The sequence below is a fragment of the Ictalurus punctatus genome, chromosome 5 (genome assembly GCF_001660625.3).
Source record: "Ictalurus punctatus breed USDA103 chromosome 5, Coco_2.0, whole genome shotgun sequence".
Classification (NCBI taxonomy): domain Eukaryota; kingdom Metazoa; phylum Chordata; class Actinopteri; order Siluriformes; family Ictaluridae; genus Ictalurus; species Ictalurus punctatus.
In genome coordinates, this window is record NC_030420.2 from 1,488,627 (window position 1) to 1,513,052 (window position 24,426).

Sequence of the window (24,426 nt, forward strand, 5' to 3'; positions counted from 1 at the left end):
ATGACATCAAGTGACCTACAAAAAGAAGGCTTCAGCAAGGCTAAAGTACGCATGAATCAAGCGACGTACAAGGTTGTTATGGAAGAAAACTTGCTTCCTTCTCCCCTGACAATGTTCCCCAACTCTGAGGAGTGGATTTTCCAGCAGGACAATGCTCCTTACCACACAGCCAGGTCAATCGAGGTGTGGATGGAGGCCCTGTCATGTCCCAATGTCCAGACCTAAACGCCATTGAAAACCTCTCGTGTGTGATCAAGAGGAAAACGGGTGGTCACAAGCCATCAAACAAAGCTGAGCTGCTTGAATTTTTGTGCCAGGAGTGGCATAAAGTCACCCAACAGCAATATGAAGAACTGGTAGAGAGCATACCAAGACTCATGAAAGCTGTGATTGAAAATCAGGTTTATTCCACCAAATATTGATTTCTGAACTCTTTGTGGTGGGGACATTATACTGTAAATAAAAACAGCACCATCTTTCAGTTGAGACTTTAAACCGAGGTCCTGACTCTCTGTGGCCATTAAAAAAATCCCCCATTGGCCCTCCTCTGTCATGGGGATTCTGAACTGCCATTGCATCATCCCCCCCCCCCCCCCCCCCCATATAAAGCGCTCTGAGTGTCTGAGTGTAGAAAAGGACTATTTAAATGTCACCGTAAAATCTTCTTAGATCAAAACATTAGCATTGTGTTATTTAAAAATTAATATGAACTTATTTTCTTCGTACTATTCGAGGTCTGACAACACTGCATCTTTTTTGTTATTTGTCGTTTTCTGCATATAAATGCTGTAAATGTCGATATTTATATTTTGAATTTGGGGGAAATGTCGCCTGTAGTTTATAGAATAAAACGAAAATGTTCATTTTACCCAAATACATACCAATAAATAGTAAAACAAGAGAAACTGATCATATTGCAGTGATCTCTTAATTTTTTTCTAGAACTGTAGATATTTATGACAGAAACGCTCAAGTTTGTGCCATAAAATAAATATTCTGATATTTTATATATATTGTTTTTTTAAAAAAATATATATAAATTTATCTGTGTTTTACATTCCTATGTGAAACTGTTAGTTCTTTTTTTTATCGAATGTTTTATTTAACTGAATAAACTATGATAACTAATGATAACTAAAATTAAACCGATAAGCTGGCATGTGATGTGTTACATACAGTCCAAGGCCGGAAGAAGTGATACAAGGGGATGATGCTCACAAAACACATTTCGCACCAGTTAGAACACTCAAAACATTTTTGGGTGGGGTTTGGGTTAATAAATACCACAAGAGCTCTAAGATCATCTTATCTGGTATGACTGTGCTTGATTCTGTTTCAGGATGGGCCCTTATGGCGTGATTTCTTCACTTTTCTTGCTTTTGCCAAGCATCCTGCCACAGGTGACATCCAGTGACAGGTAAGATCCTTTAGAATTTTTCAGATTTCCTCTTTTTATTATGGAGAGATTAAGGGTGCAACTGACATGTTTTGTTAATACTGTATGAATGAGATTTCCTCAGAATAAATGCCAAAGCTGTCAATCTGCAGATTCATTAAGCAAAGTGGTTTGTTGTTCAACTTCATTTAAAAAAAGAAGAAAAAGAAGAAGGGTCAGTGTAATTATCAGTGTATTAATTTATATAGATATATAGATTATGTGTTTATATGTAGCATGAATATTGTATTTTATAGTTTTTCTCACAAACCAAGAGAGTATCATATACAATGCACAAATACACTTATTCTTTCCATTTTAAATAGCCAGTTCATACTCTGCCATTGTCCGGTGTAAAGGTCCTGCTGATTAACAGCATGCTGGACATTCTCCAGTTACCCCAGACCAAAGTTGAGAAAATTGATAACCTACTGTGTTAACCTTTGTTAAATGTTTGTACAGCAAATATAATAATAATATTACTAATAATGAAATAAGTAAATAAATAAATACATAAAAACCGACTATGCTTTAATTTCTTGTTAAAATAGTTTCATATTATTATATTCAGAACCTCATGTTCAGCTCCTTGTACCTTGAGAATAAAAGTCATTTTAGTATATTTTTCAGTATATTTAGTATATTTTTCCTCTGTCATTCACTCCTCATTTTCCTGAGGATTTTCACTCTCAGTAGCATTATTCATGATGATCAGCACTGATGAATGCAAAGAGAGACTGGTGCTACAGTTCTGTTATTTTAAAACATAAAAAGATCACCAAGAACAATAGCACAGAGCATCACCATATAGAAATCCAAATTAATTTGCTGTCTTTTTTTTTTTTTTTGTCTCTGTTCAGTGTTTACTTGTTGGCTGTGACCTCCAAGGCAGTAGGGGGCACTACAGAGACGCTATGTGTCACGGTCAACCCCTCTGGACCTGTTTCACTAGTAGTGACCATGACGCATAAGCACAAGAGCGTTATTCTTCTGAAGGAAAAGTTTATCAGCCGCGAATATCACCGCTGTATCCCATTCAAGGTCAGATCTGTGTAATAGTGTAACAGTCATAATAGTGAAATGTAAAGCTTAGTGACTATTTACTGCTTAAACAACTATTACTACTACTGCTAATAATACATAATTTTATATCTTAATAAGTGCATTATTAATGTAATAAATGTTAGAAATTATTATTATTATTATTATTATTATTATTATTATTATTATTATTATTATTATTATTAATTTTTTCTAACAGGTTCCTGTTGTAAGGGTGGAATCAGTGGCATGTATAAAGATTCAGATTAAAGGGCCAAAAACTTCCCTGAAAAAGGACACAAAGATCCTTATTACACCTCCAGCAGATCTGATCATCATTCAGACAGACAAACCCATTTACAAACCAGGACAAAGAGGTACTCTACTAAACCAGGGGTCTTCAATCTGATCCTCATAGGACTGATGTGGCTTTGTTCTTGTTATCACTTACATTAGAGCAGCAAGAAGCATTCGTCCCCTCACCATTTCTGTTTTTCTTTGTTATATAACATTTAAAAATGATTTGTTTATTATTATTATTATTATTATTATTATTATCATTATCATTATTATTATTATTATTATTATTATTATTATTATTATTATTATTATTATTATTAACAATAATAATAATAATACTGTAAATCACCTGTTAAGATAGAAATGATATATTAGAATGAGCACATAAATATAAACCTGTGATTTTCATTTGCACTATTATCAGAGCTGCTGAATCAGAATATTCACCAGCTTAATCTCTTGCATGGACAGTATCACTTTCCTCAGTCGCTAGTTCCCATTCTTCTCCCAATTCTCCAGTCCTTCTAGCCATTTTTAAAATTTTTATTGTCATTTTAGTGTGTGTCAGTGTTTGAACCTGTACAGAGTTGTCACTTGTACATCTGCCTTTCAATACCAGTTACGCTGTAAATGATTACATTTTCCCCCCGCAGTGAAGTTCCGCATCGTGTCTCTGGACACCAATTTCCTCACCTACGAACAGGCGGTTTGAAAACTTTTATCAGTTCCTCACCTAGAAAATACAGGAGCACTTTCTATGAATGTAGTTAAAAAATAAATAAAAAAAAGTAATTAAACCAACAATCTCATCTCATCAACACTGAATTTGGTAACACGGATAAAACACTGGCAAATTGCTGGGTATTTTAAACTGTTCATGGTTATTATGTAGGTTAATAAATTTTGTTTCAGAAGCATCTTCAAGTTCAACCTCATGGCAGGTCAAATACATCAACTTAATAAAAGAATCAATTAATATAAAATAAAATGACAGTATTTAGCAGTGAACATGCTTGAATATATATATATATATATATATATATATATATATATATATATATATATATATATATATATATATATATATATATATATTTTGGAAAATGTATGTAGCTCTAACTGATCCTTACTATTTAAGTATATTTAAAGAAAAACAACAGAGCAAAATTACTGAAATAACCTAGGAGAAGTGTAAATATATAATGCACATTTAAGGAGTGTAATAAATAAATGAATTAATGAATAAACAAATAAAGAAATAAATTCCAAAAAAGAAATTCCAAGGAATTATACGTGAATTATGATGATTTATGAATGGAGGATTCATAGAAAGTGCTGCTAATATACATTTACTGTATGTGTACATTATACATTTACTTAATGTGATTATAAGAGCTCTTTTTTCTTTTTGTTTCAGTTTTTGGCAATAGAAGTGCAGGTACTGTGCCACGGGAAAAATTCATCACTTGTATTCATGCCATGCTTTGCCTTTTGCCTTTCTTATTTTAAGGTCCTAGGGAACATACTATAAACATTGAAACATGTTATTTGCTCATTTATGATTCATATTTTAGGATGTAAGAGTAGCGTGTTAATTCTGTTGATTGATTGATTGATTGTTTTTTTTTTCAGGACCCGAACTCAAACCGCATTGGTCAGTGGCTGAACGTCTCCACACACAGCGGTCTTGTGGATCTGTCATATCCCATAAACTCTGAGGCCACAAAAGGATTTTATATCATCACTGTCCGGGATATGGAAAAAAATGAATACACACAAACCTTCCAAGTCAAGGACTACGGTCAGGCTCAGTTATTATTAATGTACTTAAAATACCAAATATATCTAATCTGTATTTTAGTGATAATGTTTTGATGAATACTGATAAAGATATGTTATTTAGCTTGATTGTTTCCTTCATATTGCTCTGAATTTAATATCTCAACATAATGAAATGAAATGTACAATATAAATATCAATATGAAAAAATGGATGACTTAGAATATTCATTTGAGTATTTGAAGCAACCTACTGTAAGCTACATCGCCACACCACATTGGGATGGGGCCAGAGCATATTACCACATTGGACACAGCCTTCACTAATTATGTAACGGTGGTTTCTAATAACATATTCTTACCTCACCAAGAAACATTCTGCACTTTCACATAAAAGAATTGCACATACTGTGGGACATAAAACAATGATGCACTTCAACTGCCAAGATGTAGTGCTTGGACCCCTTTTATTGCTGCAGATATTATCATTTAAATGATGCATAATGAAAATATCTTGCATAAGAACACAGTTCTAATTGGAAACTACTGCATTTGAATGCTGTGTTACACCATTGGTTACAGTTCTGCCGACATTTGAAGTGACGGTACAGCTTCCTCCAGTTATAACCATCTTGGACACATACGCCACACTGAAAGTGTGTGCAAAGTGAGTGTTCACTACTTAATGTTCTGTTCCATCACTCCATACTCTGATTTTTTTGAACAACACAAATGTAACATATTAAAATAGTCACTGCACTGTTAATCTGACTTGAATCATCATTATGGGAAAAATTTAACCAAGCTTGGAAATTCATTGTGGAATTACAGTATGTGGGCTTTTTGGATTTCTTCACTTTGTTAATTTTAAAATATTTTTCCATTCTTGACAGATATCCATATGGAAAGCCAGTGAATGGGACGGTGAAGGCCACCGTCTGCCATGTCAGTTATAAATACCGGTACTGGTGGTTCCCGCCAAGAATCACACCACCAGACATCTGCAAGAGGTTTGAAATGATGGTTAGTCATTTTTACTGTTAAATCAACAGAAAATGCTTGTAAGTGAAACTGTTACACACTCATAAAGACTCAACACGTACATTAAGTTTCTCTTAACTTAATCACTATTTGGATAGGATTAATTTTCCTGACACACAAGTAAGATGATGAATGATAAACAAGGTATAAATGATCTCTGTATAAACTACTATGTCACATGACCATAGCATGTCTGTGAACTGTAAAAGCCTAAAACCCCTGAAAGTGTTGTTGCTCTGCTGTGGGCGGCTGTGGCTCAGGTCGTAGAGCGGGTTGTCCCCTAATCATAGAGTTGGGGGGTTTGATTCCCGGCCCACATGAATCCATGTACTGAAGTGTCCTTGGGCAAGACACTGAACCCTAAATTGGTCCCGATGGCAAGCTTGCACCTTGCATGGTAGCTCTGCTACCATTAGTGTGTGTGAATGAGACACAGTGTAAAGTGCTATATAAGTGCATACCATTTGCTATATGTTCTTTTAAACATAATCTATTTTATTGATTTGCATTTTAGACTGTATTTCCCTTTGGTTTCAGCGGGATACAATAAAAAATAAACATTTACTGAAGATGAGTAAATAACCTCATTTATTATTATTAAAATTATGTCTATACAAGTTTGATCTACTAGTGACTAGTGTTGGTTAGTTACTTTGTTATTGTGACTGTGATTCACATGGCCAATTTAAAACCTTTCACTTTTTCCCCTGATAAAGCCCTTTGTTAAGTTGGAAGTGTGTTTTGGATCATTGTTTTGCTGCATGATGAAGCTCCTCTCAAAGAATTATTTTGTAAATTAGCAGACAAAATGTTCCTGTAAACTGAGTTCCATCATCAATAAAGATTACTGAGCCTGTCCCAGAAGCAGCCATGCAAGCCCAATCCATGACACTACCTCCACCATGTTTCACAGATGAGCTTGTATGTTTTGGATCATGAGCAGATCCTTTCTTTCTCCGCACTTTGGCCTTTCAATCACTTTGGTAGAAGTTAATCTTTGGTTCAAGAGCTTGGCTCATCTCTGTATTTCTTTGCAAATTCCATTATGGCTTTATGATTCTCACTGCTGATGAGTGCTTCGCATCTTGTGCTATGGCTTCTATATTTCTGATCTCAAAGTCTTCTTTGAACGGTGGATTGTGATACCTTCAGCCGTGACTTGTGGAGGTTGGTGGTGATGTCACTTATTGTTGTTTTTGGAGTTTTCTTCACAGCTCTCACAATGTTTTTGTCATTAGCTGTTACGTTCCTTGGCCAACCTGTTCATTGTATGTTTTTCAGTGGTTTCTTTCTGAATGTGATTATTTTACAATCCTGAAATTGTCTTTGATAAATCTTTCTTGCTCATGTTTTCATTGAATAACTGTTTTTTTTTTTTTATTCTTTAGACTGACAAGAGGGGCTGTGGAGTACACATTTTAAATCTGAAAGAATTTGCATTAACCGATTCACGCTATGAAGATTCAATAATTGCTCAGTGTGAAGTGGAAGAATCTGGAACTGGTTAGAGATTACTATTAATGTCATCATTATTATATAAATACATGATTTATATTAACACTTTTTATGTGTTGGTCATTTAGACCCAAAACTGCAAAAATGATGCAAGTACACTTCTTGAATATTGAGTATTGGCAAGAAAAAGGACATTTCTGAAGCCTAATTCTAGACCTTTTAACTAATTTTAAGTAAATTGGCAGATTTAGAAAAAAAAATTGCCAACAAAATAACATTTCTAACATAAAAAAAAATAAAATTAAACTAAATATACAAAAATGTTGTAGTGCTGGAGCGCAAGCCTAATGTATAATAACAAATAATGGAACTTTATAGCTACCAGCATTGTACAAAATTATACATTGTTGTCCGTAGTTTTTGCAGCCCGATCTCAAAGACAAATCAATTTCTTCCTCTGTGAAAAGGTCTAAAGGTGAAAATGAACTCATTACAGATCCAAACAATGTCTTCTGAGGTGGACAGTGTGTATTCATTTATTCTCCAGATGGCCCAATTATGTTACTTGTTAGCTACATTACATTCTTAGCTCTATTTTAACCACCACTGTAATTTTAGGGTTGTGTTAACTCTGTGTTTATCCTGTAGGTGTGAATCTGACTGGTTCCAGCAGCTCTCCTATAACAACTAATATGGTCACAATTTCATTTGAGGATTCACCAACAGTGTTTAAGCCCGGAATGGCATATGAAGGAAAGGTAATTACATTGTTGATCATTAAAATATGAATTGTTTTCATGAGAATTTTATATAGGCTTGGCTAAACATACATATCAACACAAAACTTTTAACTTTTCTAGCTATCTCTCATTATGTAGCACGGTAAGAAAGTGTGATAATCTTAGCCTAAATACTATATAGTTTTCTTAAAATCTAGACATGTTTGCTACACTAGGTGAACTATTTAATGATGTATTTAAATCCAGTACTCAATGTCACTACCGGGTTAGCTAATGTTTGGATAACGTTTATGTTGTGCATCAAAAACTAGTAGATGATTATAATAACTAGCTAGCTAACATCAAGTAAGCTGGTTTACTACATAATTCAATCCAGAACATCGGTTTGCTATTTAATATTGTGTAAACTACTTTGCAGTTATTAGCAGTATTTTGTGCCATTTAAGTCGAGGTCATTTTCTTCTCTCCATGACAGATTAATTGATTTGATATTTTTATTTATGACATTGTCCCCTGATATTCCTGTCCTTTTTCATTAGATTAAAGTGATCAACCCAAAGTCCAAACCTGTAGGAAAGAAAGTAGTCTATCTGACTGTAAGTTATGTTAATAATAAACATTCAGTCAAGAAGCTGGTTACAAATAAGAAAGGGATCGCACAGTTTTCCCTCGACACTGAACCATGGGGTCCAGTTGAGGTCACTTTAGAGGTGGGTGGAGTCTTTGTTTTTTCCTTTTTAAAAACCCTCACAAATGAATATATATATATATATATATATATATATATATATATATATATATATATATATATATATATATATATATATATATATATATATATATATTTTTTCTCTATTTTTTCTTTTCTTTCACATAGGCCAAGTATGAAAATATTAGAAGACCACGTGTATATGGGGGGAAACATCTTGTACCATACTACCCCACAGCCTACCTCAGTCTTCAGCCTTTTTACTCCAAGAGCCAGAGTTTTATTAAATTGATGAGCAGTTTGATGCCTTTCAGCTGCAACAAAAATGCCGTCATCAGGGCTCAATACGTGATACACCAGAGCGCACTCAGACCACACCAGAAGACCTTAACCTTCTTCTACATGGTGTGTTTGGCTTTCACTATAACATTATGACATGGGATTATAATCAAGAAACATTGCAGCATAAATTATGTTGACTTTGACTATGTGTTCATTTGTTTTAAGTGATGTTTACATGAATATAACCGAAAATGAGTACTTACTCAAAGACTCATTCTTTCATTTAGAAGCACTTGTTACAAGTTTTAAACATCATGAATGATTTTCTTTTTCTTTTACTCAGAAATATAATTTAATACATTACAATTTAAGCATCTCATTTTTACTGGGTCTAGGTGATGAATAAAGGACATTTGGTTCAGCAAGGACGTATCTTAGAAGCCATCCACCCTGGAAAAGGTGCATTAATATCACACCATCCATCAACTCCAAACTCCCCACAGCTTATTAAACCAATATAAATTTTGTAATTAAATGTGCTGGAAAACATTATATTAGCTATGTAGCTGACCTTTTTATTGGAATCTGTTTTTAAGCAGCTTTTTTTAAAATACTTTTCCCCCAACTTATATGAAACTCGTAATGGCGCTGTGTTCGTGGCCAATGCACATGGACTCTTAATATTTATCCATTTTGTTGCAGAACACAGGGGCAAGCTTGTGGTTACTCTGAAGAAGATGCTAAAGATGACTCCGGTTGCACAGGTGGTCCTGTACACAGTACTTCCCAGTGATGAGGTCGTGGCAGACAGCATGAACTACCCCATTCAGCTTTGTTTGACTAACAAGGTCAGAAATTAATATTTTTCATACCTACATATCAAAACATTCAATGAAATGCCCCTTTCCAAATAGATATGTAGACATAACATTCATTTTTACACACAGACAGGTTGGCAGACAGAGATTAATTTCAAAATGACCAGACTTATGACAGGGATAGGGATAAATAGCTAAATGCATGGTTGATGCAAAAATATGTTCAGCATGTCAACTGGGTAAGAAGTTCCTCGCTAGGCTCCTTCCATCACTCAACAATATCCCCAGTAAAGGTCAACACTTCCTGGCACTTGCTTAATAAAGCTTGCTCATGGCCTGTCTCTCCATCCTGAGGTGCCAAAAGGTATGGGGAAAATTATTGTTGGTACCTGAAAGCCTTTTTCCTTTCCAAGCTGCCCCACAGCCCGCAGCATTTTTGCCACAGCCCTTCTAGCTCTGTCATACTTATCAGTTGAGTCAGATCCCTCTGTGAGCATGACTTGGAAGACCTCCTTCTTCAGCTTGCCTGCTTACCATCACCAATGTTGTGGGCCACGGTTTCTTGCAGCTGCTTCAACTACTGATGACATGAATTCCAGACCATACATTCCTACTGAACATAAACAGTCCCAAAGTCAGTTTTCATTCCAGGATCTTAGTTAGTCTAAGATTGTTCATTACATGTTTGCCACCCAACTGCCATTTCACCTAACTACCACCATTTATCTTGGAGGTGGTAAACCCACAAGATGGTTCCAAATGACCATTATGGGCTAACTACATTGACTCTATTGACTCATCTTGCCCAACCCTCACTGGTTTCCCAGTCCCTGATGATCAAATGCATCTGCACAACATAATCCAACCACGATCATGCTTCAAAGTGGGAATGGTGTTCTCAGAGTGATCAGTAGAGTTGGCAAGGCCAAAATGATTCATTGTTGAGTTATTGAGAAATATTAGCATTTAATATCATGACCAGCCATCACTGTGAAGTAAAAATAAAATTATTACATTTACCGCGATGGTACCTATAGATACCCCACCCTGTTCTGAATGATGAGTAAAATGATGCACTTGTTTTTGATAAATGAATATTCCTAGGTTCTTGGTTTATTTATTTCATTTTTTTTTTACTTTATTTCATTTTTTTGTGGTCTTTCAGGTGTCTCTAAAGTTTTCACATCCTACGGAGGTTCCTGGTGGTAAGGCATCACTGTTGCTGAAAGCTGCTCCAGGTTCTCTGTGTTCAGTGAGGGCAATAGATGAGAGGCTTCTGCTGCTGCACCCAGACAATGAACTCAACATCCAATCGGTGCGTTCTAACTGAGAAAATGTCCTTGAGTTCAGTCATTTTGAATGTATAGTAATTTGCTGCTATATGTTCAAGTCCCAGAACTGGTACAGCTCATACTTGAAACTAAAGGACACAATTACTCTCATTGGCAAATTGTCGTTTTAATCATTTATTTATTTATTTTTAAGTTTGTCTTAAGTCTGATTAATAACTTGCACATATGTTCTTAATTGATTTTTATTAATTTTTTTGACATTTGTACTTGTAGCTTAAAGTGTAAAACAAAAGTGAAGCATAATGATTACATTTAAATGTCTGATTTTGCATTTAAATGCATTATTTATTTCTTTATTTTTAATTACTATTATAGTATTGGTAATGGACTTCTTATTCCTCCTTTATCATTTTACAGTGTTAGGATCAAAGAGATCACAATACCAGTTTTTATGAAGAATGATGTCACACCTCTTTATTCCAGGTGTTCAACAAGCTGCCTGTACAGGCGTTATCAGGATATCCGTACACAATCATTGAAGAGGATTCAAAACGTTGCTGGGGCATCCCCCCCTTCAGGAATATACGACTTGCAGCATTAGTGCAAAAACCAAGTGTTTATTTTCAAAATTCTGGAAAGGTGGATGTGTACAACACCTTTAAAGTAAGACATATTTTTTTTCTTAAAAGTACAATTTAGTGTAGGATTGTTATCTGGCAAGTAACGACGATCAGTTATATAGTACATCACATTCTGAATTCTGTATTCTGATTGTTCAATGGGTGTTAATTAATCTTCTATAACAGTAGCTCTGACAGTGCTTCATTAATACTTCATTGTTTCTGTAGTTGGAACATGTACGCAGCAACGTGTATGTCTGGTGAAAATTACATGTGAATAAACTCATTGGAAATATATTTACTGAAAAAATGTTGACGTGTTCAATACTTATTTCCCTCACAGTATGTGAAATGAGTATTTTTTTGCACATGAAATAAAGTGTTCCATTTTTTTTCTCTCAGGATATTGGAATCAAGATTCTCACCAATGTGAAAATAAGGAAACCTTGTATGAATGGTTTGTGGTTAAGTGGTAAGTGTTTTTCCCAAGTCAAATTTTCTCTTTGGCTTGATACATATTTGTTACAGTCAGGTCCATAAATATTTAGTCACTGGCAAAATTATTGTTAAATTAAGCTGTCTACCCCAGTCAACAGAGTTTAAATGAAATCATAAATATAAGCTCAAAGTACAGAATTTCAGTTCTGAAATTAATTACTTGGAGTGTATTTAAGTTAAGATAAAATAGCCATAACCAGACGCTGACCAGTGATGTTCTACCAGGCCTACTACAGCTGTCTTCACTTCCTGCTTGTTCTTGAGGTCTTTTGTCTTGAGTCTTACCTTCAGCATTTGAAATGCAGATCAATTGGATTCAGGTCAGATGATTGACCTGAACATTCCACTTGCTTTCCTTATAAAACACTTGGACTGCTTTCAGTATGCTTCGGATCATTGTCCACCTGCCGTCCAATGGGTTTTGAAGCATTTGGCTGAATGTGCATATAATATAGCCGTATACACTTCAGAATTCATCCTGCTGTTTTCTCAGCTGTTACATCGTCAATAAATACAAGCGAACCATTGGCCACTATACATTGACAGCCATACATGCCCACACCATAAGATGAGGTGGTATGCTTGGGTCATGAGCAGTTTCTTCCCTTCTCCATACTCTTCTCTTCCCATCATTCGGGTACAAATTGATCTTTGTCTGATCTGTTAACTCTATGTTGTTCCAGTTTTTACAACCTTACATGCTTTTGTAGATGATTTTTGCAAATTCTAATCTGGAGAAGAAGTTTTTGAGGCTTTTCAGATATTCGGGTAAAACCTCTGTATTTACTCAAGTGAAGTTTCTCTTGATTGTTAACTTTGACCCAGACACGCCTAGGAGGGTATTCTGCTCTGGCCCTTGTTGTGAAAGGGTTTTTCTTCACCAGGGAAAGAATTCTTCTGTCATTCACTACAGTTATATACTATGGTCTTCTGGGCCTCTTGGTGTTCCTGAACTCAGCAGTGCATTCTTTCTTTTTAAGAATGTACCAAATAGTTCATTTGGTCTCACCTAATCGTGTTGCTGTCTCTCTGTTGGGTTTGTTTTGATTTTTCAGCCTAATGTTGGCTTGCTTCACAGTTTATAACTTTATACTGAGACTTAACCTCAACAGATTCTAGATGCAAATGTCACACTTGAAATAAACTCTGTGCTTTTTATCTGTTTACTTGTAAGTGACATAATGAGGGAATAACATACACCTGGCCATGGAACAACTGAGTCCAAGTAGTGTCTTTAAAAAGGTCTTTAAAAAGGGACCAAATTCTTAAACCTTTCACCCAATTTTAATGTACATACCTTTAAATTAAAGCTGAAAGTCAGTAATTTTCATTATTTATTTATTATATAACAACTATATAATATCAATATCCAACTGTTTATGGAACTGAATGCATATTCAAATTCAGCCCCACATTTTGTCCCACTAGCAGCAACGCGACTCATGTTTGACGATTTTGAGGCCAAAGAATCCATTTCAATTGCCTCAAGTTCAAACCAACCACTTGTTACCATCCACAAATATTTCCCAGAGACATGGATCTGGGATCTCGTTTCAGTCAGGTGTGTATGTTGCTTTAAGTGGATTTTCCATTTTAATTCAGTCATTTTTCTTCAGTAATTGATTTGTTGTTATTTCTTCTGCAGTCAATCTGGAGCACTGACCATTAGTAAAACCGTCCCAGACTCCATCACTAAATGGCAGGCTGGCACATTTTGTACATCACCTGTTGGGTTCGGACTTGCCCCGAAAACTACTCTCAAAGCCTTCCAGCCTTTCTTTGTCACTCTCACCGTGCCGAACAACGTCATCCTAGGAGAAGTGTTCACCGTTAAAGCCACCGTCTTCAACTACCTCCAGAGCTGTATAGTGGTGAGCTGACATGTTTGGTTTAATTATAAATTTTCTTAAATCAAATATTAATTTTCTCTCATATAGTATGCATACAACTGAATCAAGAGAACATGACATTAATATAGGTTTATATTTCCTTAACAGTTTCTGCAAACAGAAATTTCCCAGCTTACAAACTGTCACTAGATTTAATAACTTAAACCCATTGAAGATTTTTTAAAAAATAGCTTAGCTGAGCTTTTTTCCCCACATTAGCAACTCACAGTATTGTCCCTAATAAGCAATTAAAAATCACCATCGTTTCCCAATGTCAAATCACTGATCAACATAGATATTCCGACCAGCGCACTTCTTCAGAAAATCATTATTCATGAAACACGATTTGCTACACAGATGATCGTGATGCCTCCAACTCATCTGGTGACTTCTAGTGACATTTAATCAGGCATTAGTTACTTTTCTCTGAAAAGAGTCAGTAACGCTGGTCACGCAGCTTTTCCTTGAATATGGATCAACTGAGCAAAAGTTTTTTGATTAAGTTTTCCATTCTGTGTGTTAAAGGTGAAGGTGACTTTGGCCAACTCACAAAAGTTCTCAGTAAAAAAGTGTAACGGCTGCCAGTACACAAAATGTCTGTGTGCTGATGAGAGCTGGACCTTCTCTTGGACCATCACACCACTGGTTCTGGGTACGTCAAACTTTAAAACTTAAAGCTCACTGTAAATATTAGAATGGGCATAGAAAGATTTAAATGAATATAACTGTTATTTTGTTTCCAACATATTTATTAATAGACAATTTAACTGACAATTGTGCATATCAGTGGTATCATGTTATAGTTACATTTTTTCCACACAATTTTCTGTGGTGCTACACTATATGGCAAAAAGTATGTGGACACATGACCATACATGGTTGTTCCTGAAATTGTTGGAAGCAAATATTTGTTTAGAAGTGTTTAGACTTTGTGTCCTCTACCTTTACAATTTACCTTCACTGGAACTAAGAGGACCAAACCTGTTCCAGCATTTCAATGCCCCTATGCACAAATCCTCACAGCCATGTTCTAACATCTGTTTGAAAGCATTCACAGAAGAGAGGAGACTATTAGGGTAGAAATCATAATATTAATGCCCATGATTTTGGATCATAACGAGTCTCATGCAGTGCATAAAATCATACAGATACATGTCAAGAGCCTCAGGTAATGTCTACATCAAACATCAGAATGAGGAAAAATATGATCTCTGTGTTATGTGCCAGATGGGCTGGTTTGAGTATTTCAGAAACTGCTCATTTCCTGGGATATTCACTCGCAACAATCTTTAGAGTAACTGCACAAGTTTATAATTGGCTGATTGGATAGCTGCATAAATAAGCAGGTGTACAGGTGTACCGGTGTTCCTTTTAAAGTGGATATCACAGCAGGCAGAGGCGGATCGATCTATAAACAACATAAACAAGAGCAGGCAACATCAAAAATAGGGAACATCTGGAAACTCGTCCTCATCTGGATGACAAGGAATAGTGCAACATGGTGCAATTGTGTAAACAGGAAATGCATTGTAGTTTTTACATGAAGTCTATTTTGTTTAAGTTATCAACTGTTCACTGATGGAGACGACTGCAAAACTGCTTGGAACAGTTGCAGTGATAAAGCTATCACGGTAATTGTACTCTTAAGCCATTGTAGTAAAAACTGTTTATATCGAGTGCAGTCTAAAGCCATCTTCAAAGTTTTTAAGTGGTACCATCCTCAGTAATCTCACTGACGTTTTGTTGTCCATTATCAATAGATGTGTTATTCCTCTGTGAAAAAAAAGTAGGTACATCTTTGGCTTTAGAAGCTAATACGGCCCACTTTAGCAGAAACAACTTCTTATAGGCATTTTGCATAATTGTCCACCAATCTCTGACATTGGTTTGCTGGAACTCCAAAACATAACATTTCCTTCACCGTGCTTCACAGTTGGCATGAGGTGCTTCTCCTGAAAAGCTGTCTTTTTAAATCTGCGCCACTTGTCGATTATTTTCCTTACAATGGAATGATGTATTTCAAATAATTTGGAGGTTTGTTTAAATCCATTGCCAGACTCATAGGCATCCACGGATTTTTTTTTCTGAAAGCCTTATAAAACTCTTTAGAGACCTTGGAATGATGATACCACACACCCCAATAGCAAAGGGAACACCAGACGCTAGATATGAGAGCAGTATAAATAGGATGGGCTCAACCTGTACTCCCTAAGCAGGTTCTAACACTGGCACCCAATCTTCAACACCTGATTCAAATTTTATGGATTTGAAGGTATGATAAATGCAAGGGTGTACTTACTTTTTCCATGTGACTGATCTGTTTTGTTGTTGTTGTTAATTTAAATTGTGAAATGGATTACAAAATGTCAATTTTATGTGTCATTTGATAGTGTATCACTGTTATTAATAATATCTATTCAATATCTATTAATCCTATACAATTGATTAATTTTAAAGAGGATCAATTCTTTGCTTGTCCAAATATGTCAAAAAAGCAAAACAGTTTCCATGGGGTGTACTTATTTTTTCACATGTATTTGTGTGCCATGTGTGGATTAAAGTGTATTGGGAAAATACAATTCTGGGTGTACTGTAGATTTTGAAAAGGGGATTAACATTAGGTTTGTTATTGAGAGTAAACTGTAGTTGTGTGTGTGTGTGTGTGTGTGTGTGTGTGTGTGTGTGTGTGTGTGTGTTTTAGGGGAGGTGAGCATCAGTGTGACAGCGGAAGCTGTGCAGTCGTTGAATCTGTGTGGTAAGAGACCAGTTACTGTACCACAGAAAGGACGCATCGATTCGGTTATTAAAAAACTGCAAGTGCTGGTGATTACAATATTACTACTAATAATTATTATATTAAATAATGATAATAATTAATAATAATTATAATTTTATTCTGCGGCCATTTTTCAGGCTGAAGGAGCCAAACAGATTGAAAGCTACAATGAGCTTCTCTGCCCATCAGGTGAGACACACACCTTATTCTTTCACCTTGTTTATACTGTACATTACAGTGAAGAAAGTGCTTTGTACAAAAAGCCCATTTAAATCTTAACTGTTGATTATCAATCAGTTCTGTTGGATTTGGGCTGGAACTGAATTTTAGAGGAAGGTAGATCTCCTGGAACAGGTTTCATGGACTTTGCCAGAGTCCTGGACTGTCTGTGATTTCACTGCTCAAAAATACCTGAATCAGGTGGAATTACAGGACTCAGCAGTGGTTCTGTACGGTTTGTACCACATTTAATTCCATTGTTCTCTATCTCTGTTAAAAGATGTGGCTGAGAAGACGGTCTCACTAACCCTGCCTAAGAATGTCGTGGATGGTTCGGCCAAGGCCTCAGTCTCTGTGCTGGGTGAGTCATAGACCTGCTTCGATTTCATCAGTTTACATCATTTTGATAAATATATGGCATCAAGATAAGTTTATAAATGAGGCAAATCAAGTGTGAAGATGATATTGTTATAGGTTGAACTTTAACGTGAATTAAAAAAAAACAAAATGTTTCTTTTTACCATTTTGTTCAAGTCATTGATTAAATTGTGCATGATTTAGCATTATCAATCACAATTTATCCCATCAAATGCAAGAACATTGTTATTTTTTATTTTATTTTGTATACTTTTACTTTTGAAATGAAAACCTTCAGTAAGATGGAAACCAAATGACCTTTAAGAGTTCCTCCAGAGACAAACCAAACAACACTGAGCCTTTTTCTAAGGGAGCATGGCATGCATGATATTATCATGTCATGTTTAACAAGCAAATGCACAGAGACTCAGAGTAGAAAGCTTTTGTGATACCCATTAAGCACAATTCGATCAAAACTAAAGACAAATGATAACACAATGCTAATATTGACTTTCTGCAGGAGATCTGATGGGCCGAGCTCTACAGAACCTGGCGAGTCTCCTTGCGATGCCGTACGGTCCTGGAGAGCAGAACATGCTGCGCTTCGCCCCCAACATCTTCATCCTGCTCTACCTGGAGAGCACCAACCAGCTCACGCCCCAGATCAGGAGCACAGCCGAGACCTACCTCGTGACCGGTGAGGACTCCTCTCTGTAGAATCGAGGATTACAGCAAGTGCACAAAAAGAAAGATAAGGCAATTTATAAATTTACAGAAGAGTGCAAAATCCTCGGCCGTTTAACAGTGAACAAATGGTATGGCCCGTTGTGGAGGTGTTCAGCAAATGGCCTTCTGAAATGTCCGGTATTGCATATTTTACTAATTTACTGTTATGTGTTAAAATGATTTAGCATGTCTAATGACATACTGAATAGTCTAAATAATTCATAGTCTTCCCTTTCTTTCTTTATGGAACATAAAATCTTAATAAAGGGAGTCCAATCCTCTCAAAACCCCTCCTCTGAATCACGGGGCTTTAGTGAATTAGTAGAGTTATCTGGTGTTTGGAAATTGGTAATAAATAAATTAGGATAAAATGAGGTAGCAACTAATTGCATAATAATTTACACAACTTTTTGTGTATCTCATCTTCTGTTCAGGATATCAGAGAGAACTGACCTACAAACACAATGATGGATCTTACAGTGCTTATGGGATGGACGATGCATCGGGGAACACATGGTGAGTTCCAAAGAAAATAGACTAAATTAACAACTTACATATTTACACATACTATATATAAAAAAGCATTTAGACATTCAGCAAGAAATACAGAAAACGTATAAAAAAAAGTCTCCTAATTGCAAATCAACAATAAATCAGCAGAATCTACCAATGAGCTGTATGGCAATACGCTTTTAAATACACTGAGTAATGATCACAAACAGAAATTCTGTTCGAATTTAGATGACTGAGAGAGTCGTAATGTCTGGAATGGATTAAGAGTTGGAGCAGCACGTCAACCTTCATTTCAGTCATGAATTAAAACATTAGAAGTTGTTCACTGTTAAATATAGAAGTGTAACAGTACATAAAAGAGTCCTACTATGTAATTTCGTATCTTCCAAATAAAGACTGCAATTCTGACTTGTTATTTGGAACCGTTGTGTTTGTGTTCTCAGGCTGACGGCGTTCGTGATGAAGTCTTTCAGACATGCGAGGAGATACATCTTTATAGACCAGGTGTTTGTGAATCAGGCGAAGGCCTGGCTCGGTCGTCGGCAGCAGCGTAACGGATGCTTTGCCTCAGTAGGACAACTCTTCCACACTGACATGAAGGTCAGGAGACCAGTCTGAGTCCAATATAACATGCTGTTTGAGGAAAATAATTAACAGCAGGTGGTGCAATGAAATGGAGTTAGTGCTACAACCTAAATGTTGATTATTTTCTTATAACAGCATGTTTTATTCTTCTTATAACACTATATGGAATTAAAGATAGACACTTTTTTTTTATCAGCCTATAGTTACGTTTACTGTTTGTTAAATGAGTTACTTAGAGTTACGCAGCTTGCCACGTTACCGAGTAAACTCCTCGGCTCTGAAGTTGTTCAAAAAAATTTAAGTTACAGCTTTACCTAACTGTTACAAACTGGCACTGACACTGAAGACTCCTTCCATAAATGTTACATAAACTTCTCCTTACAGAAAACTTCACCATACTGTATCAGTATTTACATTTTGACCAGTCAGAATGCAGAGTTCAACAGCACCGGGGAATAATATTTAACTCTCTTTCTCTCTCTCTCTCTCTCTCTCTCTCTCTCTCTCTCTCAGGGAGGGGTGAATGATGAGGTGACCCTCTCTGCGTACATCATAGCTGCAATGCTGGAACTCAATTATACAATTACAGTGAGTGAACTGTTTCAGTGATGAAATTTGATCTGATTTTGATCATTTATAGAAAACATTTTACAAATACACTAACAAGCTAGACACATAAACGTTAGCAAGCTTGCAATAGCTGTTTAATGTTTAAAATCACTTTGTCAATCTACATACGGCAGGATCCCGTGGTGAACAAGGGTCTTAGCTGCCTGAGGAATACGTACACTCAGGTGAACTCCACCTACGCCAAGGCTCTCCTCTTCTACACATTCACTCTAGCTGGAGATCAGGCGATGAGGAACACACTCATATTAGACCTGGATGCAAAGGCCATAGTCTCAGGTTTGATGCTTCTACACTTAATCTCTCAGAGAACTCTACACTAAAAGTGTAGTAAACGTGTATGCCAGGCTTTAGTAAGTCAGTATAAGATTGTAATTCATAGAGATTATTTATGTTGACCAAGGGGCTGTAAAAATCCATGAACAGATGAGTCAGTAACATGACTCGAGTATGTGTCTAATATCTCCCTCAGGAGGCGGGAGGCACTGGAGCAGAGTGAATAATGGGTCTGTGACGGACTCTTTGGAGGTGGAGATTACCTCGTATGTGCTTCTGGCTCTGATGTCTGGACCCCAGCTCTCCGGGTTTGATCTGGGTTACAGCAGCAGCATCGTCCGTTGGCTTTCTCAGCAGCAGAACGCCTTCGGGGGCTTCTTCTCTACACAGGTACAAACCTTTATCATATCAGTCTGCACTTTTTAAAAGAGCTCGTCTTTCCAAAATTTAACTTTATACCTCTTACTCAAAAACATGATTGACCTGTTACACCCTTCAGGCTACATGCTAAAAGCCCCTGCTTATTATTTCACAATTGTTGTTCAAGAAATAACTGTGTATGAGGCACATTCTTTAAATTGTAGTGCATTGAACTGCGAAATGAAAGGAATAACTGGATGTATTTAAAAAAAAAAAAAAAAAATTTGTTTCCCAAAGTCTAGGTTGTAATTTTTACATGCTGTATCATCACAGACGGTTAGTTTTAACGGATACTTTGAATATACGGCAGAAAAAAAATCAGTTTATGTTTCAAGTTCAACGTGTAATGTTTCACTTAGTTAACATTGTAATTTCTCCCACACTCACCTTTATCACTATGTTACAGGTATACAATTGTTGCTTGGGTTACGTCTTGCTCTTTTCTAGTCACTTTGCATTTCCCTACGTTGTAGCCAGTATATTTCTTTTATGTGTAAATCCGGCACTATGCTTGCACAGCGTAAATGTAGTTCAGACCTGTGATTTTATTTCTAATCATTATCATGGGTAAATTTTAACGTGGTAACACAGCATTGCACAGAGCAGTGTTTTAGAAATGTCACTGTATATATCATATATGTATATATATATATATATATATATATATATATATATATATATATATATATATATATATAGAGAGAGAGAGAGAGAGAGAGAGAGAGTGATATGAGATATATATAGGAGTCCAGCGTCGGTGGAACTCCTTTAATACTGTTTAAAAAGCAACTCAGGGAAATTCCTCAAGAAATCGGGTGAGAAAATGCCAAGAATGCATTTCTGGAAATTCTAGGCAAAAAGGGCGTCTACATCGAAGATTCTAAAATACTCAATTATTTTGATATATTTTGGATTTTTATCACAACATAATTCTCATAGTTCCATTTGTGTTATTCCAGAGTATTGATGACTTTATTATTATTATAAAACGAATGGAGTCTAAACTTTTGACCGGTAGTGTATATTTAAACATTTAGCAGAAGCTTTTATCCTTTTATCCAAAATTTTATTCTGAATTGTAAATACAATTTTTAAATGAATAAAAATAAAATACAGCAATCTTTAACAAATACAGCGGTTTCTGTTTAAAGTTAAAGTATATAATGACTCATTTAAATTAAAAAAAAAAAAATAATAAACAGCTTTTGTTCAGAAGGTTTAGACAGAAATATTTGAGAAGTGTCTGTCACTGTCAGCCATGTTGGATTGGGAGAACAAAAATCCAAATAATGTTTAATACTGTAGTAATTTAAAGGTGTATAATATATGTGTAAGGGCACATATTATATATGTATATACAGTGCCCTCCATTACTTTCGACACCCTTGGTAAATATGAGTAAAGAAGGCTGTGAGGAATTGTCTTTATTGTTTAGCCTTTTGATCTTTTGTTCAAAAATTCACAAAAATACACTACTCTCATGGATATCGATTAATTTCAAACACAACACAGGTTTATCAAAAACAATCTTTGTTAAATAGAATGAAAATAAATGGGCAAATTCCATTAGTCATTCATCGCAATGGGTAAGGCCGAGGAATATAGCTGTGGTGTGCGGCAAAAGGTTGTTGAACTTCACAAAAGGGGAAGTGACTATAAGAAAAAAACTCAAGCACTGAAAATGCCCATTTCCACTATCAGGGCAATAATTAAGAAGTTCCAGTCAATTGGAAATGGATATGGAAATTCTGTATGGAGGAACGGTCTCAGATCCCTTGCCATGTATTCTCCAACCTCATCAGGCGTTATAGGAGAAGCCTCAGAGCTGTTATCTTGGCAACGGGAGCTAGTACAAAGTATTGACTAAAAGGGGGCCAATAATTGTGAAACACATATTTAACGAAGATATACTTTTTTATAAACATGTGCTTTGTTTGCACTTGTTTGATATCCATGAGAGCGGAGTATTTTTGTGGTTCTTTAAAACGAAAGGTTAAAAGGTTAAACAATAAAGACAATTTTCCATAGCCGCCTTTACTCATATTTACCAAGGGTGCCAATATTAGTGAAGGGCACTATAATATATATATACTCTCTTCCATCCATATAGGACACTGTCGTGGCTCTCCAGGCTCTGGCGAAATACAGTCTCGCCACCTACAGTCCAACAGGAGATGTTAATGTTACTATAACATCACCATCAGGGGTGATTACCTCGTTTACCATCAATCAGAGTAACAGGCTGCAGTATCAGAAGAGCAAGCTACGGGAGGTTCCTGGAGATTACAGAGTCACAGCAGAAGGGACAGGTTGTGTGTACGTGCAGGTCTGTACATCACCATTTCCCACTTTACTTGCTCTCCTCCGCTCCTTTATTAATTAAGCAGGCTCTCAGAGGGTCAGTTTGGGTAGATGGGTTGTGCTAATAGTGTGTTTTTTTTTCTTCTTCTAGTTCACTTTGCGCTACATCATCCCTCCTCCTCCTGACAGCTCTTCATTCATCATCTCGGCCTCAGCGTCTGGAAACTGCAGGGTCCCAAATCAACCTCTGGAAGTGACCGTTACTGTCAAGTGAGTTCTACTGCAACTCCATAATCTACAAGAATGAAGTACATGCTATATAATAATAATAGAATTGATTAGAAGTGTTTACGTGCCTTAAGGACAAAATGAGGAACACAAAGGAATTTAATTGAATTATCTCTTGTAGTATATAAAAAAAAAAAATGAGTCAATGTATAAATTTAAATAATAATTTCAGTTTCATCGTTAAATAATAAACACAGTGTGAGGATAATGTTAGATTAGTTTATCATAACTTCCAGAAGTTACTTTTGGAAAGCTGTGGTGATTGTATATGTAATGTGTTACTCAGGTACTTCAGAACAAATGAGGAGAATGTGAGTGATTGATGATCTTTTAATTTCAGGTATAACGGTCAGCGTTTGGAGACCAACATGGTGATCATCGATGTCAAGCCTCTTTCAGGATTCAGGGTGGACACGACGTCTGTGCAGCTTGTGAACAGCAATTCAAACGTAACGTAAACCTTTAACTGGAAGTGTAATGCATGAAGACTGATCTAAATACTTATAATACACTTACTTATATGTTGTTGAGCCATGGTGAAACCGACCCATTGTTCCAAACATCAGCTCATTGACCACTTATCATACTGATGGTTCAGTTTTTATTCTGATCATCTGTACCGCAGTCAAAGAATGGAGTTGTGAAACGCGTGGATCAAATTGGGTGTAACGCAGTTATCTACCTGAATAAAGTAAGAACACACACACACACACACACACACACAAAGTTTACTTAGACCACATTAAGCCTCACGTTCAGGTCATTTTAGATTTAAATTTAAACCAGAACAATACAAAACATTTTTTCATCCTTGGGTCTTCATTCGGTTTTCTGTAATGAACATAATATCATTAAAAAAAGTTTGTTAGCTTCCTATAAGGGTTCTCGTGTGGGACTTTTACTGATAGGTAAACACCCTGAACACATAGAACCTATAAAGATTACCCCAGAGAGCGGGCAGAAGAATCCCTAAGGGTTCTAAACAATACATGTTCATGTCATCATTTACATTATAGCATCTACAGTATAAACAGTCGTTCCCTCACCGGCGTCCGTTTTCTTATTCAGCCGCCATTTTTCTCCAAGTTATTAAGACAAATAAAACACAGCTTGTCACATTACAGGAAAACCACAAAGAGTAAACTCTTCTGTTCTATAAATGTCAGAACGCTTACAATTATGGCTTTACCTCTGACTGTAATAAAGTGCGGATAAAACGTTAAATAAAATAGATTTTAGTTATTGCACCCCGTCCTCATGCAGGGCCGTGCAGTGGTAGTGCAGTAAAATTGAAGCATAGTGTGGGTTTATTTGTACGTTGTGAACAGATATAATTTTGTTTAATATCTCTGTGGGATTTAGCTGCGAAAAGGAGAGGAGAAGGTGTACAAACTGACGATCCCGCAGAGGGCTCCAGTGGAGAAACTGAAACCAGCTGTT

The 24,426-nt window shown here is 36.0% G+C and overlaps 1 protein-coding gene across 1 annotated transcript; it reads left to right on the forward strand.

Moving 5' to 3' along the window:
* Nucleotides 1-23,915, forward strand: LOC108265157 (alpha-2-macroglobulin). Its single transcript, XM_053680551.1, has 34 exons — nucleotides 1-173; nucleotides 1,340-1,417; nucleotides 2,296-2,476; nucleotides 2,697-2,853; nucleotides 3,430-3,482; nucleotides 4,194-4,214; nucleotides 4,409-4,577; nucleotides 5,137-5,221; nucleotides 5,448-5,577; nucleotides 6,984-7,098; nucleotides 7,699-7,808; nucleotides 8,330-8,386; nucleotides 9,177-9,240; nucleotides 9,484-9,629; nucleotides 10,765-10,914; nucleotides 11,375-11,554; nucleotides 11,914-11,983; nucleotides 13,438-13,570; nucleotides 13,655-13,880; nucleotides 14,424-14,550; nucleotides 16,600-16,721; nucleotides 16,812-16,863; nucleotides 17,174-17,254; nucleotides 17,771-17,947; nucleotides 18,411-18,492; nucleotides 18,933-19,089; nucleotides 19,588-19,662; nucleotides 19,818-19,980; nucleotides 20,174-20,367; nucleotides 22,508-22,723; nucleotides 22,850-22,968; nucleotides 23,327-23,435; nucleotides 23,612-23,677; nucleotides 23,895-23,915. The coding sequence occupies exons 1-34, from the start codon at nucleotides 1-3 to the stop codon at nucleotides 23,913-23,915; spliced, it is 4,059 nt and encodes a 1,352-aa protein (XP_053536526.1).
* Nucleotides 23,916-24,426: the final 511 nt, after the last annotated feature.

Coding starts and splice junctions, on each gene's coding strand:
- LOC108265157 (XM_053680551.1), top strand. CDS start 1: ATGACATCAAGTGACCTACAAAAAGAAGGCTTCAGCAAGGCTAAAGTA. Junction 5,578..6,983: donor GCAAGAGGTTTGAAATGATG/GTTAGTCATTTT, acceptor TTTATTCTTTAG/ACTGACAAGAGGGGCTGTGG. Junction 23,436..23,611: donor TTGTGAACAGCAATTCAAAC/GTAACGTAAACC, acceptor TCTGTACCGCAG/TCAAAGAATGGAGTTGTGAA.